General features: G+C 40.6%; 1 protein-coding gene and 1 non-coding gene across 2 annotated transcripts in view; both read left to right on the top strand.

The window, feature by feature from the left end:
* The window catches only part of efl1 (elongation factor like GTPase 1), a 103,621-nt gene that overhangs the window by 59,021 nt on the left and 27,235 nt on the right, over positions 1 to 17,365 (top strand). Inside the window, exons 15-16 of the mRNA XM_056381327.1 lie at positions 5,573 to 5,704; positions 8,097 to 8,244. Coding sequence (XP_056237302.1) covers positions 5,573 to 5,704; positions 8,097 to 8,244 — 280 coding nt within the window. The remainder of the gene's footprint in view (positions 1 to 5,572; positions 5,705 to 8,096; positions 8,245 to 17,365) is intronic.
* On the top strand, positions 1,310 to 1,420 carry LOC130174789 (U6 spliceosomal RNA). The gene has a single exon (XR_008828634.1). It is a non-coding gene; the product is annotated as a U6 spliceosomal RNA (small nuclear RNA).

The following is a 17,365-nucleotide window of genomic DNA, read 5'->3' as shown; positions in this document are numbered from 1 at the left end:
CTAAACTCTTTGTTGATTGAAATATTCCTTTAGCACAGTTATTGCAGTTCTGTCTCCTACCATGCTTTTCTCCAGGTCAGCCAGATGTGTGCAAGAGCAAGTTAGAGTGCATGCTTGTTTTCCATAGAAACACATTCAAAAGATGTTTTGTTAATACCTGCTGAGAGTTACCCAAGCTTCAGCTCTGCTGCTATGACTTTCATTTCAAATCAAGTCTGTTGTATGTCCGTGTGCAGCAGTTGTGGGTTGTTCTGGGTCCTTTGAGTTAATTTTTCTTCTTTCAGCTCTATTGTTTTTTGTTGGATCGGAAAGCCTCTAGGGATTGAATCACCTTAGAGTAATTATTAGTATCAAGTTTCACGAGAGGCGGCCAATAATGTCCTGCATCTGCTATAACAGTCAGCCAGCTCTAAAATATGAGTGCCTGTGTCTACAGTCTGGATACAAAGTTCAAAACCAAGACCGTGCATGTGAGAGAGTGTAAGAGAAGGGGGGTGGGGAGTGGGTGTTCAAAATTAAGAGCTTTTCAAAATTCAAAAATGCGCAGCTTAGAATAAAGTGCTTATTTTTACAACAATGAAATAAAAAGTGCTGTTTGAATTTCCCCTTTTCCACTGTTGTTAACTCTGTCATTTTAACTAGTTACCGTTGATATTGACAGTCAAAATACAAATAGTTTCCATTTGATTTTGTTAATTCCATTCAATGCCTAAAGGACAAAATAAATTACTTGTCTGATGTCTGGTTAGTTTGTTGACTTCGACTGGCTTGAAAATAACAACTATGCTCTCCCTGTAGTGTCCAGTGAAGGCACAGCCCACTGTGAAACTACACACAGACGGCCAGTATTTTTGTGTAACATGGCAGTTGATGGCTGAGCCTAATCCCAAAAAAGCCATTAACAAAACCATGGCCTTAAGCAAAACTAACTGCAGGACCAACTTCACCCTCCAGCAGATTCAGCAGACAGATGCTCAGACTTAGTCATGTCCTGGGAAGTATCGGAGGAGCAGATGCTTTTGTTTGAGGCTGAACTTCAGCTTCGAGGCAGCACCACCCCCTTTTCAGTGTCAAGGTATTTTTGGTCTTACTCTGTTGGTGAATTTCGTAAACATGCAAACAGAATAAGCTGACAGCATGTCACTGTTGCAAATGTGATGTATAATTGATAAATGGAGAAAGAACTACTTCCATACCTTTGTGATGCCAAAGGGTGCTATTAGGTATAGGATCACTTGAGTCTGCACCGCTGTAAAGGTGTCAACCTTCCAAGGGGGAATAAAATGCAGCCATAGCACAAGACCAGTGTGTCTGCTCAGGCAGCACATGTGATGAATTGGAATCAATACAGAGAAGATTAGCATCGCCCCTGGAGGCGCAAGGATCACATGCAAATTTGTGAAGCGTTTTCCACATTTTTATCTGCTGGCCTTGTTCTTGAGCAACTAATGGGGATGTGCGCCTCTTGTATATGTCTGGAATCACTGATGATCCTTGCTAGATTTTACAACCAAAATCATTACATAGTGTGTACCAGCAAGAAGGAGGAAACACCTTGTCCATAAGATGTGTTGCTAGTGAAAGAAAGTACAAGAAATTGCTGCAGTACAAGGGTACCTGAAATGGCAAGTGAATCCAAGCTCTGTGTGTTGTGAACCAAACTCTTCCTGCTTAAACACATGGTGAGGTGGAGACACCATTATGTTCTGGCTTTTGGCTATAAGTTGTCCCTGATTTGCAGCATATACAAAATATCTCAATGCACCAGTCTTTTTGTGTTTTTTTTTTTCTTTTTTTCACAAGTCATGGCAGAAATTTTGCTGCACACACACTTGCCACTGCCATTCCATGTGTTGTTGTTATTGTTTACAGTCCCTGCCTTCCTCTTTTCTTCTTTAATGTCAGACTAGAACACTTGTAGGGTTATTATACTGCCCTTGTCAGTTCCAGGAGATTCACATCTCAAGTTCCTACAACATCTACCGTATGCTTGGTACCTACACCTGTACTGTAGAAAAACAAGGACCGGCAAATTTTTTAAAGTTGATTAATTATTGTTTTGGTACTAAAGTATCACTGCTTATGACATTCCTATCAAGCTGTCATCTCTACAGGCACAGTTCACTGTAAATGCAAAATCACCCTCCCAGTTGCTCACTGAAATTGTCGTGTTCAGGCTTTTCAGATCTGTTATGTAAGACTAGAAGTCAATATTCCTTAACTGCACATGTGGGACATTCTGCCTATATTCTGCAGGATGATTGGTATGATGGTACCATAATGATGGTGTATTGCTAAAGGACAGTTTGTCACAGACTTTGGAGGAGCTGGGGAATAATGTGGTGAGTCTGGCTTGAACCTCGTCTTCCCAGCCAAATGCTGTTGCTGGCAAGTGGGATGAGGGGGGAGGAAGGCTGTTGATGCTCATCTGGCGATTTTCCAGCACTACTGCAAGACGCTGTAGCACCTGGTTGTGCTGCTAGGTGAACACACACACACACCCATTTACACACAGAACAATAAATGACCAATAAATAAAAACAATAGAAATAAAACAATAATTACAGGAACGGGGAAGACTGGAAGGCAAAGATAACAATAGAGTGATAAAGATAAAATATTAAAATACTAAGACAGAGGAAATGTATTAAAGTGGGTAAAACCAGAAATAAAAATAGAAATAAAATAAATAGCCAGAAATAAAAGTAGGGTATTTTAAATGGAAAATAATCCAGAAAATAATCTTGGAATAAAAGGAAAAACTGGTAAAACAGCTAAAAATATATAAAGAAATAGACAGATAAATAAAAATAACCCTGATGGATAAAGGAGGGTTGAATTTACTTAAATTAAAAAAGTATTATTGGGCACCACAACTTAGAGCTGTAATTATGTGAATAACTAAAGAGACAGAGGCAGTGTGGGTAGGAATGGAGCACATAGCATGCCAAAATGTACTGTTGGAATTCCTTGGACTTCCATTCCTGAATGAACTAGCACAGAAGAAACTAAGGGTTGGTAATGACTGGCTCAGGTGAACAATGAAAATATGGCCAGCAATAAGGAAGAAATGAAAGCTGTGTAATTCCACTATAATAGCTATAAACCCAGAGTTTGTTCCATCAAGGATGGACGCAGGATTTTAGTTTAATGGGCAAATCAGGAAATCATTTACACAATTTAAACAGAAATTCAATCTTCTAGTTCATGACTTATAAATTCTTACAACTAAGAAACTACACTACTTCAGAAACATAAGGAATGGAAAAGATTTGGAAATAAGCACCCAAACTGGAAGAATTGTTAATTTCATTTACAGGGGAAGAGAGAAAAAAAGCACTACGACATGACTCTAGTTTTGATGTCAAATGAAAATGGGAACTGGAAAATACATATTATAACATTCAAAGCAGGACATAAGCTAACCAGCAGCCCAACATGGAGGGAGTTCGATTGGAAGGTGAAAATGAGACATTCTGTTCTGTTATGAACATTGAAGAAGAAAAAAAAAAAACATCTAATAAGGTTTGGAACAGACATATAAGACAAGAGTTAAAACAAGTGTAATTATATAAGCATCTCCTCCAAGTTGTATGATTTATGTTGTATGTTGAAATAAAACTAAAAAAAAACTAAAGCCAGACTTAAAAGGTAGGTCCTGAGTTTGCTTTCAAAAAATCAACACTGTACCACTGGCTGAGATTCATGGGAGATGGCAGGGCATCATAGACAGTCTTGATGCTGAAGCTCACTCTGAATGTCTCCATCTCCCATAGCTCTTCTCCACTCCCTCCCATCTCATCTATTGCCCTTGCGTTGCCTGAGTGACGGCCTTTACGCCCCTTTCTGCCTCCTCCTGCTGATGAGCCTGCATCACTGCAACTCCTTTTGGCAATATGCTACAAAGAAAAAATGTTTTAGTGACAAACTTACAATTTGGAGATCTGAATCGACACACTGCCCCAGTGAAGCTGGCATTGTAAGTCTTTCAGCAGAAGCTAAACTGACAATCCTGGCTGGGCAGCTGGTAAAACCAGTCGCTTCATTGAAATGTAAAGTCCAGACAAAAATGCAATGGTTGTACGGCTATATGAGGTCCAAAAATATAAATGATATGCACTTACTCTTGTTTTTTGTTCTATGATCTTAATGTAGAAAGCTGTGAAAAGAACAGCAGAAACACATTGAGATCTGTAAATAAACAATTCCAGTACTCTGCCATATTCCGTTTTAGCATGAGATACGAGAGGAGCTTAGCTGTAACAATGCGGAGCAGCATGGTGTTTAAAGCTGGAGAAGAATCCGCGAACAGAAGCCTCAGTCATTTTTTTGTTGATAGCTTTTATCCCTTTCCAAGAAAATCTCAGGATGTTCAAGCTCTGCCTGTATCTTGCTGTTACATTGTCTTTTTTTTGGCATGTCAGACCTTAAAAACTCACAGCAGGGTCCCTTTTACCCAGCAGCAAATATTACTGCGTAATACTCAGAATCTTATTTGAAGAAATCATTTTTGCCAAAAGAAGATTGGTGCTGCATTACCTGTTGGTTAATTAGTTGATTTATGAAACAGACCAATCCCTGCAATCCAGCTGAATTCAGGCTGCACCATAGTCAGAATAAAACAACAGCTGTGGGGTACATACAGCATTAACATTAGTCAGAGAATGGCATGGCAAGAGAGATATGTATGTAGCAAGAAATCCTTCAGCAATAACAATTGTATATTGTTGGAACGCTATAGATTTGCCACTGCCTAACCTTTCCATGGTTCAACTTTTCTCTAACATTGTTATATTTTATGTTTTAGATGCTTTAGATTAAACTGTGAATTGAAAGGATCAATGATTTATTTTATTTATTTATTTAAGACTGCGCATACTGTACGATATGTAGAAACATATTGCACTTCTTCTTGCCTTCAGAACAACATGAGTTTGCTAGGATTTGATTCTACAGTATGTTGGCTTAGTGGGGTAAGAACATTGCACCATGCAGAGATCATTATGTTGTGCAGTTACTGCAAAGTGAGTGGCTGCAGTCTTGCTGCAAACAACCCAATCTACCTCATGCAGAGATGCTTGATGAAGTTGAGGTGTAGGAGCTGTGCAGGCCACAGAAGCAGTGGAAACTAACGGTTATGTGTATGAACAAGTGTGTTAACCTATGATGGTTGCACCAAAATAAAAAATGAGGTCATTCTTCTCTTGCTTTGACATTCAGGATTTTATAGACAAATGCATCAAAGAGCTGAGAGCTCCTCCATCCCAAAAAGACAAAAACTACTTTTTCTCTGCACATTATTCGCTGCACGAACTGCCCTCCTTGTCCCTGTGTTGTCTGACCTGTCGCTGTCATGTGCTCTGTTTTTCATGTTGTTTCATACTTATGTTTCAAATGATGTACAGTGCTGTGAAAAGAAATTCCCCTGGGAGAATAAAGTCTAACTGACTTAGCAAGTAACTAACTAACTAACTGACTCTTTTCTCTAAGTTTTCTTACACTTGTCTTACCCTAACCATACCGTCATATTTTTTTTGTTATCTGCTGATGTTCTTCTTCTTTGCTATTCCAGGTATTGGAGGTCTGGAGGAGTGCGTCTTGAAGTCAGCCACTCTGTCAACCTCCCCCGCCTGCCCACCCTTCACCCCGCTCAACTTTGAGGCCACGCCCATAGTACGTGTTGCAATAGAACCCAAACATCCAAGTAAGTCTGAGAAAGCACACCAATGGCTTGTTATTGAATTTTAGTTTTCACATAATTTATTGACTCAGGAACATGTATAGAGAACATAAGCATCATCTCCATATGATGCTTATTATGGTCTCCTGTGGTACAGTAATGTTTCAACATTAAGTTTTATTGTACTTGGTGATGAGTTACTCCAGGATTTGCACATGTGCTTCACACTGCAAGAGTCTTCCACCATCTGGCAGCCAGTGGGAGTGGGAATTGTGATGGGATGTTCCATTTCCCCCATCCTCTTCATCGCAGCATTTGAAGTGATCTTGGTCGGGGCAAGGCAGTTTGGCTGGCGGGGCTTGTCCCCCTTTAAGTAACTACATGGACGACATCACATGTCTGTTTAAAACTGCACCCTGCAAGTCTAGGCTCTTGAAGAGACTGGATTGTCATCCTGCATCTCAACTGGAAGCAATCCCCAACTCTACTAGAGGAGCTGGTGTATTACTATGGCATGTGGCAATTAGAAAGCGTGATAGTGAAGATATTGAAGACTGGCAATGCTAGTCAGTCTTGCTAGCTTTGGTGCTATTGCATTAAAACAATTCAACAACAAAAGGCAGCGAAAAACATTCTGCACAACAATTCCATGGCTACATCAGAAAACTGTTGAATAGGAGCAGAGTATGTAAATTATGTATTCAGCACAATACACACAAAGCTACAACTTCATGAGAGGCCGTAGACCACCTATCACTTGTATCTGTGCGCGTGAATGCTGTGTTAGATATTGGTTTTGTGTATGGTGCAGTGCCATTCTACTGCCACTTTTACCATTTTATTTACACATCAAACTAAATGCTTGAAGTAAATGTACAATAGTAATGGGATAATGCATAATGAACACCAAGTGGGTAGAAAATGTATGCCTGAAATCTGCTACACTGTGATGCTCATTGTGCTTGCAACATTTAAAATAGAACCCTTGGTCTTGTTGGATTTAATTTGCTGAATTTAATTCACTCTGCTTAAATCCAAAATAATATTAAAACCATAGTGACTAACAAGACTGTCCTCATTCGTAGGGTCCTTTTCAGTCTTTAACTCCACCAGTACTTAGGTTTACTGTTAGGCCACCCTTAGTAGCCTTAGTAATTGTGACAGGGCAAAGGAAGTTAGGTTACATATATAGAGGGTTAAAGTCTCTGTTAGGAGGAGGTCGAGGTGGATGGATTTGTCGGCAAAACACAGGACTTTCACTCTGGGGGCTTCTGTTCGTTTCACATGTGAAACTGAGCGTTAACGCTGATTCTTTTATCCATGACTATTCCATAACCTTAACTGCATTTTTAATATTGTAACCATAATGATGAAGGCCTCAAACCTTAAGTAAACATTTATTTTAACACAAATCACAAACTTTTTACTGAACCTAACCAAGAAGTTTTTGTGCCCATACCGAACCAAACCGTGACAGTTGATACCATGATGACGAAGGGTCAGTACCCATGCCAACTGGTATGCTCCTATGTATATATACGTGTCTATATACACTGCTCAAAAAAATTAAGGGAACACTTAAATCACACATTGGATCTTGGTGAACGAATTATACAAGTTGAAAATCTTTACTGATGTACATTGTATAATTTGTTGAAAACAAAATAATGTAACAACGGCCAATGGAAACCAAAATCATCAACCCACTGAGGGCTGGATTCACAATCGCACCCAAAATCAAAGTTAAAAATTGAAACCACAGGCTGATCCAACTTGTGTGAATTTCATCACGGCATCTCAATATGTGTCTCAGTAGGTTGTATGGCCCCCTTGTGCCTGTACACACTCCTGACAACATCTGGGCATGCTCCTGATGAGTCAGCAGATGGTGTCCTGGGGGATCTCCTCCCAGACCTGGATCAGGGTGTCACATAAACTCAGGGGGCATCAGATTGCTGCAAACCTTGTAAAAAGTTATAATAAGACTGACCTTAATCTAATTATTTACAATAATTTGCTAGTTTTTGCTGTGTTATCATTTCAGTATCGGTATCAAGATATTTAGGCAGGTATCTTATCGAAGTCATAATTTTGGTATCATGACAACGCTAGCTATCAGTAGTGAGAAGGACACTAGCAAAATACAAAACTAGAGAAGAATCAGTCAGGAAGGATCAGGAGAGAGCAACTGTCTGTGGCCACCACATGTAAAACCATTCCCTTTTGCCTCTGCATTGCACCTGTTGTCACTTTCATTTGTGCCAAAGCAGGTGAAACTGATTCACAGTCACAGAGCCATTGTACTAGAAGTACACTGGTACCATTTTCTGTCACGTGTCACATGTTATGGCCAATAAAATGCTAATATAAAAAAAGATTAATAAATTGGTTTCCACTTTATTTGTTTGGCTATCAGGTGAGATGCCAAAGTTGGTGCGTGGGATGCGTTTGTTGAACCAGGCAGATCCCTGTGCTGAGGTACTGATCCAGGAAACGGGAGAACATGTTTTGGTCACTGCTGGTGAGGTACATCTACAACGCTGCCTGGACGACCTCCGAGAGCGGTCAGTCTGTGTTTGACATCTCCAAAAATGTGTGTTTCTGCCTGTGTGCTTTTTCCATTCCACCATAGTCTTCAAAAAGTAAAGTCTTGTCTAGTTCATTTTTACAGAGAGTCTCACCTGATGTGTCAGTATTCATAACTGTGCTTCTGAACATGGTATCTGCTTTCCTCATATTAGATTTTCAAACCTCTACAAACTTTTCTTTTTCCGTCTAAGTCAGATTGATTGTCTCTTTTCTGGCCTCCTCTGTAGTGACTGTGTACCTGTGTTTGGTTATATACTGCAGGTTGAATACAGTGTTTGTTTTCAATCTCCAGATCTGTTTCCAATTTCAATGCCATCATTAACTGCCGCTCATTACATATTGACTGCTGTCTCCCTCCCCCCGTCTGGACACTGCTGGCCCCTTCAGAGGAGCAACACAAGCTCACTGATGGGCAGATCGATTCTTAAGAGAATTTTCACAAGGGAAAATTTGGTGTTGGCATAGGATTGCTGCTTTTCTCATACCATACAAATACATACAAATACAAATACATACACAAATACATACCATACAAATTCAGCTTAGACTAAGTTGAGAGAAAACTTTCTTCCTATTTCAAGAACAACATGGGAGCTTCATTTGTGCCCTTTATTTTTAGTGCGCAATGTAATTTTAATGGCATATACTGCTCAGTATATACAATGAACACTGGGTACCAAGAAAAAAGTTGTAAACAACTGTTGATTTAAGAAATATGCCTTTTTGATCTCTGATAATGACTTTACAATGACAAATTTTTGAGCCATTGTACCTCTGTATATTTCTTCACTTATACATGTGGAGTTGCAATATGGTGGACTACAGCAAGAGCTCTAAAGTATGGGACAGCTTCACAAAAGACAGTGCTGATAGAAAAATATTATGCCTGATAGATAGATAGATAGATACATAGATAGATAGATAGATAGATAGATAGATAGATAGATAGATAGATACTTACTTTATGTATTCCTAGGGGAAATTCAGGTGTCCAGCTAATTAGTAATAATAATGATAACAATAATAATAGTTAATAATAAATGATAAACAATAATAGTTCAATTACTCCAGGTCATGATCCACTACCTGTGGCTGAGGTGTTGACAAAGTGGCTGAGGTGATGACAAAGGATCTCCTGAACCTCTCTGTTCTGCAGCACAGTGAGATGAGATGTTTGCTACAGCTGTAGCTGCTTCTCTGTCCTGCCAGAATGTTGTGGAGAGGATGGTTGGTATTGTCCAAGATGGCCTCCATCTTACATGCGTCTCTCCACAACAGTCCGGAGTGAGTCCAGACTCCTGTCAAGCACAGACCCAGCCTTTTTGACCAGCTTGTCCAGTGTCTTTGTGCTCATGTTGGACAGGCTACTGCCCCAACAGACTGCAGCAAAAAAATAAAAAATAAATAAACAACATAGAAAATTTGAAGTTACTTCTTTTTTTTAAAACACATTTTATTGTTTTTTAAACACAAATAATACAAAACACAGAACAGAACCCCCCACCACAACCCGTCAGACAGCACGTTATACAGTTAAACAAGAAATGCAAAATAATTAAATTGAACAAGACTATGATATTAATGACATAAAGATGAAAGATAATAGTAATTAAAATTCAAATAAATAATTATCAAAATAAATAAATTAATTAATTAATAAAATAAAAGTAAAAAAATAAAAGATAATAATTACAGTTCTAGTTTGTTTCCAGTCCGCAGTATGTAACTATGAGGTAAGGGTAACTAGTCATCAGCAGCCTATTGCACTCTATGTCCGTGCATAGGGGAGGCCTTATTCCATTCAGAAAACTGCATGCCCATCATTAGTAGATTTTTCAGATCTGCAGGTATGTAATCTAGGAAGGGTGTGCAAACTTTTAAAAATAACTCATATTTACCCTTCACAACAGCTTCCAACTTTTCATGAGGGAGGATATTAAAGATCTCTCTGTACCAAAGGGTGACACTAGGTGGAAGAGTTTTGATCCAGTTTTGCAGTATACACTTTCGAGCAGCTAGAAGGAGTTTTTCAAAGAGCTTATAATGTGATGCAGTGAGATGTAGGTCCCCAGAGGGGAGGCCTAGGAGGAAAACCCCAGGGTCTTTCTTAATTTTTATTTTAAATATCCCACTGATTACCTTTGAAATAAGTGTCCAAAATCTGGAAATCAGTTTACATTCCCAAAAGTAATGGAAATACATCCCCCTTTCTAAGTTGCACTTGGTACACAGAGGAGAAATGGTGTGGTCAATTTTGTTCAAAACAACAGGAGTAATATGCAGTCTGTGAAGTATCTTGTACTGAGTTTCTCTCAGCCGGTTACAAGATGTGGACTTGATCAGGCGTATAGTTGTCTGCCAGTCATCCTCTATATATTCATTGTTCAAGTCTTTTTCCCATCTATGAGAGATGTCTAGTAAATGGTATGTGACAGAAGAACCCAGAAGTGAGCAAAATGAAGCTATAAAATGTTGCTGTTTTTGCGCTCTTGAAGAAATCTCTCAACATCACTGTAAGAGATGTTAGTAGAGAAAGAAGTGGTCTGTGAAGACACAAAATGCCTAATCTGTAAGTATCCAAAAAAATGGTGCTTGGGAATATTGAATGTTTCTTGTAACTGCTGGAAGGATAGTAATGTATTGTCTCTAAATAGATTGCCAATTACGTGAATTCCTTTGTCCCTCCAAGAGAGGAACATAGGTGAGCTAACACCTGCAGGAAAGTCAGGATTTTGGGTTATGGGAGACAGTAAGGATTTCACATTCCTTCTTCCCAGGTATTTAGAAATATCATTCCATATCCTGATACTGTTGTAAATGATAGGATTACATTTTATTTCTGGATTTATCTTGTTTGCCTCACATGTGATTAAGCTCCATGGGGAGTGAGGGTGACAGGCCCAGGAATCAATACAGGTCTCTCTCTTAATATATGAATGTAACCACAGTCAGAGGTGGCGTGCATGACAGGCCCAGTTATAGAACAACACATTAAGCATAGAAAGACCGCCCATGTCTGTAGGTAATTGTCTAATTATCTTAAGCCTTTGTCTAGGTTTTTTACCTTGCCAGATAAATTTGGAAAATGCCTTCTCTAAGTCTAGGTTGATTTTCTTGGATAGATATAATGGGAGCATTTGCAAACGGTATAAAAGTCGAGGGAGCACATTCATCTTAATGAGACTGATTCGACCAAACAGGGACAGGGGTAAGTTCTGCCAACGCTCCAGGTCTCTCTTGACTGAAGTACAGATAGGGGCAAAATTTACTTTTTGCAGATCTCTCAGTTCTGAAGACACCTTTATCCCCAAATAAGTAAAGCCAAATCTCGACCATCTGAAACGGAAATTCTCCTGAACATCTGTAGTATTTAGGGTTCCCAGTGGCATAGCTTCAGATTTCTTAAAATTTATTTTATAGCCAGATATATTACTAAATCTATTGAAAATATCCATAATTGCCGAAATTGATAGCTGAGGAGAGGACAAAAACACAAGGATATCGTCTGCGTAGAAGGGAATTTTGTGTTCCTTATGTCCTATTGTTATTCCCTTTATATCAGTGTGCAGTCGAATAGTTTCAGCTAATGGTTCCAATGCTAAGGCAAAGAGGAGCGGGCTGAGAGGGCACCCCTGGCGGACACCCCTTGCTATTGAGAAGGGTTCGGAGCGCCGCCTATTGATTATGACAACAGCTGTAGGTGAGTGATATATGGTTTGGATCCATTTAAGGAAGTCCCCCCCGAGGCCAAATCTCCCCAAGACATCAAACAGATAGCCCCACTCAAACCTACTGAAGGCCTTTTCTGCATCTAGAGAGACGGCCAGTGCTTTCCGTTTGCATTGTGAGGTAAATTGTATAATATTCAAGAGCCTTCTCACATTGCTGGATGAATAGCGTCCATAAACAAAGCCCGTCTGATCTGAATTTATAAGTGTGGGGAGTAATTTCTCCAGGCATCTGGCTAAAAGTTTTGACAGCAATTTGCTGTCAAGAGAAATCAGGCTTATCGGTCTATAGGAACCACAAATGTCAGATGGCTTATCCCTCTTCCGGGTAACCGGAGATATTAGCGGTGTTTAATGTAGGGGGGAGACAACCCCTATCAAAGGAGTCCAAATACATGTCTATTAGGGGACCAACTAGTTCCTGACTGAATGTTTTGTCAAATTCAGGGCCAAAACTGTCTGGTCCCGGAGCTTTGCCTCCCTTAAGAGTGCGTATGGCTTGTAAGACTTCTTCCTTACTAATTGGCTTGCATAAATCTGCTGTCTGTACGTCTGAAAGAGACGGTAATTTTATCTTGTTAAGAAATTTTGCTCTAGCCCCACAAGAGCATGTGCATTCGGAGCTATAGAGGTCTTTATAAAACAGTTTCATTACTTAATTTATATCAGATGATTTGAGGCACCTCACCCCATTTCTGTCTATGAGTAGTCTATTCTGGAAAAGACCTGGTGGGGGATTGAGAAGAATGTGTAGTCTTTATCTAGGGGGTGCATCTAGGGGGTCAAAGCATCATATAGATGTAAATCTTTACAAAATTCACAAATTTTTGAAGTAGATATGGAGAAGAAAATGTTGCCAAATCTGAAATAAGCTGTGGAAGGCTTCATATATTGTTGGGGCAAAAACTACATGTTCTCCATAGAGATAACCAGACAGAAGTACATAACATCCCTCTTTATCTGATATTGTTTTGTCAAGAGTAAAAGGCATGGAGCGATGTAGGAGAATTGCAACTCCTCTACTTTTAGAGTTATATGAAGAGTAGAACACCTGGCCCACCCAGCTTCTCCTCAGTTTTATATGTTCTAGGTCTGAAAAATGGGTTTCTTGGAGGAAGGCTATTTGGCATCTCTCTTTTTTAAGGAAGGACAAGATTTTCTGGCGTTTGATGACATGGTTAATGACCTTCACATTATGTGAAACAATCTTAAGATCACTCATACAGAGTTAAGCCCTTCATACAGTTGGAGGTATTCTATGCAGCTACTAATGAAACCGAGAAGAAAAAAAAAGTCAGCGTCTGATCTGGTAATCAATAAAGGACTGGAGCTAAACATACACTGCAAGAGTAAAAATAACACAATGTGCAACAACACAATGGCTGTCTATAAAAACCCCTTCCCAAACGGTGGCTCAGAACCCTGAACAAAATAGGGTCTTCCAAATGAGAAAACAAGAACAAAGAACCTCCTTAAAAAGGTGTTAAGAGTCTTAGCAGCTGAGGCAGAGAGGTATCCTCCCACCTGTGGGAGGAAAGAGCATACCAGCCGCAGGAGTGTCCACACGCATCTCACTACCGATGCCTGATCCCCGCAACCCTCCCGCCCCCCAGCCAACAACTGACATGAATCGCATCCTGTGATCAAACCATAGTCTCTAGGTAATTAAATAGCGATTAATAAGAATAATAATAAAAAAGGTAGCAAGAATCGTACTGGCAGCTATAGTAGGTGTCGATCAGAGCCAAAACATCAATATACAGTACAGTGTAAATCCAGAATATTTAAATAAAAATAATATTTGGGGAAAATTAAGACGTTTACACGTTTATAATTAACAACAGATACCTGTATCAACTCAGGGGAGAGGGTCTCACTCAAATCTTGTTGCTCTGAAAGTAAACTCCGAGAGATGAGGTCCGTACACCAAGTGGTCGGGTTATCAGTCCAGTTATATTATGGAAAATAATCGTCCGGTATTCATCTCCTGAGGTGCTTTCCCCGCATCACACACGGACTGCAGTTATCTATTCCTCATCTTCCATTCGACAAAAGTTTAATTTCTGTCTGCTGTGTAAACCGTGTAAAAAAACACTTAAATGTAATCAATATTCCGTGCTCGAAATTAACCGTTCCTACTCAGAAAATCCTCCGCTTCACGTGGGTTTTTGAAGGAGTGATCCTCCCCGTTCAAGGTGAAGTATAAACTGGCCGGGTAGCGCATCTGGAACCGCAGTCCTGACGCCGGGCTTCCCTCACCTGGGGTGATAGGTCCTGACGGATGTAGATCTTGTCTCCCTGGTGGGTGACCTCGCCTTTCTCTCGGACAGCAGCAAGGATCCGTTGTTTGTCACTAAAGTCGGTCGGTTAATATCTTCACTTTTTTTTCGAGTTCAGCTAGCTTGATCTCCAGAGAGGATGTGCAGTCCTCGCCATCAGAGATGCCGGTTTCAGTCTCAGTAATTCGTTTTGTGTTCTCCCCGACGCGGCTGCTTAGTTTGTCCAGAGTTGAATGCAGATCTGTAAACCTCCGCTCCATAAGAGCGCCAATCTTTTCAGTAACAGTCTTAGAAACTGTGTTGGCCACGTTTTCCTCAAACGACGTGCTGTCGCCATCATCCATGCTAGCTTCTGTGTTAGCCACGAGCAGCCTTTTTGCTTCTTGACGAGTTCGTACAGGTACGTGCGATGCGGGAACAGCTCGTGGATTTGTATTCTCTTTAGCGTCGGACATGTTCTCCAGTCAATGTAGTCAAAATATTTGAGGTTTAATCCATTAGAAATGAGATTTGTAGGCTGAGGACAATGACCAGCTACCTGCAGAGCAGATATCCTGGATAAAGACCCCCTTAGACATAGTCGCAAGACCCGTGGTAGAATGAGCCCAGAAACCAGCTGGAGCCTGAAGGCCCACGCTGGAGTGAGCCAAGTAAAAACATCCACTATTCAATGACAAAGCCTTTGCTTGGTGATGGGCTTAGCCAAAGACACCAACAACTGGTCCCTTTCCTGAAAGCCTCGCAACATAAGCATGCAAAGCATGAACTGGGCACAACACGCGCATCCAGTGCTGCTTCATAGAGCAGTAAGGTGGCAGGTGAAAAACCTCCAAGTCCACTGGTGAAAATGGATTGAGCACCTTCAGAATAAAACCTTTAGGCTTTAGGGTCACTCATCGATTCCCAAAGTATGAGTATCACTGACATGCTTAGCTGTGCCCAAGGCCAACAGTAAAGCAACTTTAAGAGACAGTATTTCCATGTGTGCATGATCAAGTGGTTCGAATGGAGGGACAAACCAAAGCCAAATCCCAACAAGGTGAAATTGGTTTGGAGATAGGTAATTATCTCCACGCCTCCTTCATTAACTGACAAACCAGGTGATGTAGCCATACCGAATTGCCATCAAATTCAATGTGGTAAGCAGAAATAGAAGCCAAATACACCTTAACAGTAGAAAATGTATTTTTCCTTTCAAAACAAGTCCTGCAGAAAGGACAAAATTGCAGTAACTGAGCATTGAAAGGGAATTTCCTGTGCCCTTGCACCCATTCTTTAAATAACTTACACTTACAGTCATAAAGAGACCTAGTGAATAACCCTCTGTAAGAGCTCAGTAGTTAAACCACTCACAGGTCCAAGTCCACAGGGCGATTCACACCAGGTGGAGGTGAAATATCTCGTCATGCTCCTTAAAGAGAAGCAAGAGGGGCCATGGGCAACAGCAGAGGAGCTGCTTCACTTCCATGACCCCAGGCCAGAGAGTGCATGAGCCAGGGTTGTTGATGGTGGACCAAGCGTATTCCAGCTCAAGGCACGCTGAGCAGACCTGCACTGTGTTGTGTACACTGTGTGCACAGTATACTCACTAGTATAGTGCGGGAATAGGATAGTGTTGTCCCTAATCAAACACTGCAGATCAAACACGATCGCAACATGTGACCACAATTGTTGCACGTCTGCCAGCTGCTTTGCTCACTTGACTTGAATATAAACACTGTATTCTCCTGTGTGTGCCCCCTGTGTCTAGCGACATTGAGCTGCCATTGGTGCCAACAAGGTGTCCTTCCTCGTCGTTTTCACAATTTTGTAAATACGTTGGGGGTCCCTCCCCTTCCACTACATAGCATAAGGCAGTGACTGTTGAGGGTGAGAAGGGTCCATTGTTTTATACTCAACGTTTTGACTGTGTTAAGTGCACTATTCAGGTATTTGTACCTCCACTGATGCTCAGGCTCCAGAATGACCTTGCTGTGTGGTGGGAGGCAGCTTGGCAGCTCAATTAATTTAGCTGGTATGCTAAAGGGAGAAAGGGAATTATCGGATCTAAGTGCTAATCTAAGTGGTAATCCTCGTTAGCTAGTTCTCACTGAGGGTGAGCAGCAAGGCAGCTTGATCCGTGTTGCCATTAGCGTGCTTGGACTACCCAAAACTAATGTGCCAGCTAGCTGGTAGAAGTCGGAAACCGGAGCCATTTGGGTACAGGCCAGAATAGGACGTGTAATGTAGTAGCCGTATTGTCGGACATATGTCATAAGACTCAGTTGCCAAGACTCATCAATATAACAGGAGCAAACCCTTTGGTAAAGGCAGTCAGATTGGCACCACTAGCTACTAGCGCCCAGCGACAGAGGTGTTCACTCACTTAAGCTAGTGAGCGTAGATACAGGAAAGGTAAGCTTGGTTCCTGAAGTGAGGAGAGATGATTGAATGACAAGTGGCGCGGTGTTGGTGCTACATAAAGACACGTGGCCATGTGGCTCCCAGCCGCTCAAGGACAGAGTAAGGATAGTTGTTTCCCTCTTTCCATTCTTACATTATCTTTTCTGTTTCTGCACTTAGCTAAGCTGCTAAAGGCATTTAATATTTTTCTGTGTATTTAACGTACTGACCTGAGAGTGGTGTTAATGCTGTCATCACCTCTTGGCAAGAAAATGAATAAGCATTTTGCAAAATATCCCTTTAAGAATTGCTATTAGGAAGAGCTACAAACACTTTTGTCTTTGGATGTGGTTCACTGACACTTTGTAGGAACTAGCTCATATGGAACAAAAGTATGAAGGCTGTTACCCTAAACTCATGATCAGATATTTTCTTCCACGTGTGAAATGTGCATGTGCCAGCTTTTGTCACATCTATGTCTTGAATGCAGTGTTTTAATCCCTTGTGTTAGGGTATACAATCTGAAAGACACACCCTGTCAGTTAAAATGAAAAGTACTGCTGTATACAGATGTGCATTTGCAGAATGTAAATACCTTGAATTGTTATTGCTGAAAAGTGTTGGACATGAACAGTATCAAAGAAAGGCTTTACTAGAATGAAATCTTTGTTATAGTTGAGCAACAAGTCTTCTTCAGGCAGATAAAA

Source organism: Seriola aureovittata, chromosome 1, assembly GCF_021018895.1.
Source record: "Seriola aureovittata isolate HTS-2021-v1 ecotype China chromosome 1, ASM2101889v1, whole genome shotgun sequence".
Taxonomy (NCBI): Eukaryota; Metazoa; Chordata; class Actinopteri; order Carangiformes; family Carangidae; genus Seriola; species Seriola aureovittata.
Note: the sequence above shows the minus strand (reverse complement) of the source record. Positions and strands in the feature narration are given on the sequence as shown.